Below are 1,883 nucleotides of genomic sequence, written 5' to 3'. Positions count from 1 at the left end.
TCTACCATCTATAAGTTGGGAGTCATCAGAACACTGGTTCATAGAGCAGACTCGCTGGTCACGGAAGAAGAGGACACAGTTTAGAGTTGGAGAAAATCCGGAAGGCGCTTGATGTGTGTGGTTATAAACGGTCCCATTTCGCTGTCGCCAATACCCGCAACCCTCCCAACCGTCAACCCCCCCCAATACGGCTGGCTCAAAGGGATCCATCACCATTCCCTATGTTAGGGGTGTGTCAGAAGGACTTCGCAGAATTATGTGCAAACGCGGTATTCAGGTGCACTTTAAACCAAGAAATACACCCCGTCAATTCCTTGTGTCACCAAAGGACAAAATTGATAAGAAGGAGAAGTGTCATACTGTGTATAACATCCAATGCCAGAACTGCAACGCCGCCTATATTGGCGAAACCAAACACCCCCTAGGAATTAGGGCTTCTGAACATAGGAGAGAGCCATCCCAGGCAGCGGAGCAAGCAAATTACACTGGACATTCTATCCCCACTGCAAGTGCAAATATCTTGGATACTGACTCGTCATGGGTTGATAGAGGCGTCCGGGAAGCGGCTCACATCAGGCAAAACAGAAGCACCCTGAACAGAGACGGCGGCCGGTATCACCTACCAGCAGTGTACACCTCGCTATTGAGACGTCCTGCACCGTCTGACGGTGCGGAGTCTCAATAGCACATCCAACAGCGCCCCACGTGTTAATTGGGGCTGAAGAATGTCTAGCAAATTGCAGACAGAAAGCTACACAAAAGGTGAGCTATTTTACTGCTGTAGAGAAACAAGATTCGTTTAATATAGTTTTAGAATAGATTTAAATCAAAATCAGTAGGCATCAGTACCCATTGGTATTGCACCACTTTATCCAAAATACCAAGCTAGACCATTCTCGACTTCATTTCGATATATTAGCGTCATCAGTTTTAGTATTCAATATGATATCTCTCACCCGTACGTAAACAGGCGGTGTTTTAACAGATATAGTAAACTAAGATGCTGTTTTGAAATACAAGTTTGATAAGTTAGATTACATATCATTGAGACTATTGACATAGAACATCGTTTTACGAAGACCTAATCTTTTCACATGTATAGTTCACGCTTTTTATTCACGAACTCTCCACTCAGCTGTCCACTGACGACTACTTAAACCCTAGAACTACGAAGGGGAGTTGTATTAACCCAGATTGATTTATCTGCCATAAAAAATGCGCGTGCTTACGCCCAAACGAACTAAGAGCTCTAAGCTAGTCGTAGTTCCATTTGTGCTAAATTTAGTGATAAAATTGTTACCACAGCATCATACTCGCGGGTAGGACCGGCTGTCAAAATTGACCTGGGGTTTGGTGATTCCCACCATTGGTTTCTACAGTAAAATCCATGATTTTCATTTCGCTCTTATTATTTTAAGAGCTACTGACAAGGCTTTTTACTTGTCTTGTTAGTCATTTTATTTTATATTTAGGAGAAAAATCGGTTAAAATTTGTTTACCGAAAATCAATTCGTCAGCTGAATCACATTTTGACGTATTCGACATTTTTAACATATTTGAGAAAATTGGTGCATCAGTTTGTTATGTTCTACGCTCTACATACACAAAAAGCCATGCCTCAAAGTGGCTTAATTAATAAGATATTAATTAAATTTAATTATGTCGTAGTTGCAAAACCTTAAAATGTCTGTATTACATAACGAAATCAATTGACGATAAACTATTACTGCGCAAGCCCAGTATGTCGTATCTGAAATTTGAAGAATTTGCCGTTTTACATAGTGACGTATATGCGCGACTTATTTGCGCGACTTTGTCATTGCACGGTAAAATTGTTGTTATGCCCTTTTCACATAGTGACGTATTTGCGCAACTTTTTCACA

General features: G+C 41.1%; 1 protein-coding gene across 1 annotated transcript; it reads left to right on the top strand.

Annotated features, from left to right (window-relative positions):
• Nucleotides 1-256: 256 nt before the first annotated feature.
• Nucleotides 257-685, top strand: LOC140137172 (uncharacterized). The gene has a single exon (XM_072158824.1). The coding sequence runs from the start codon at nucleotides 257-259 to the stop codon at nucleotides 683-685; it is 429 nt and encodes a 142-aa protein (XP_072014925.1).
• The last annotated feature ends 1,198 nt before the right edge of the window (nucleotides 686-1,883 follow it).

This window comes from Amphiura filiformis, chromosome 17, assembly GCF_039555335.1.
Source record: "Amphiura filiformis chromosome 17, Afil_fr2py, whole genome shotgun sequence".
Taxonomy (NCBI): Eukaryota; Metazoa; Echinodermata; class Ophiuroidea; order Amphilepidida; family Amphiuridae; genus Amphiura; species Amphiura filiformis.
Note: the sequence above shows the minus strand (reverse complement) of the source record. Positions and strands in the feature narration are given on the sequence as shown.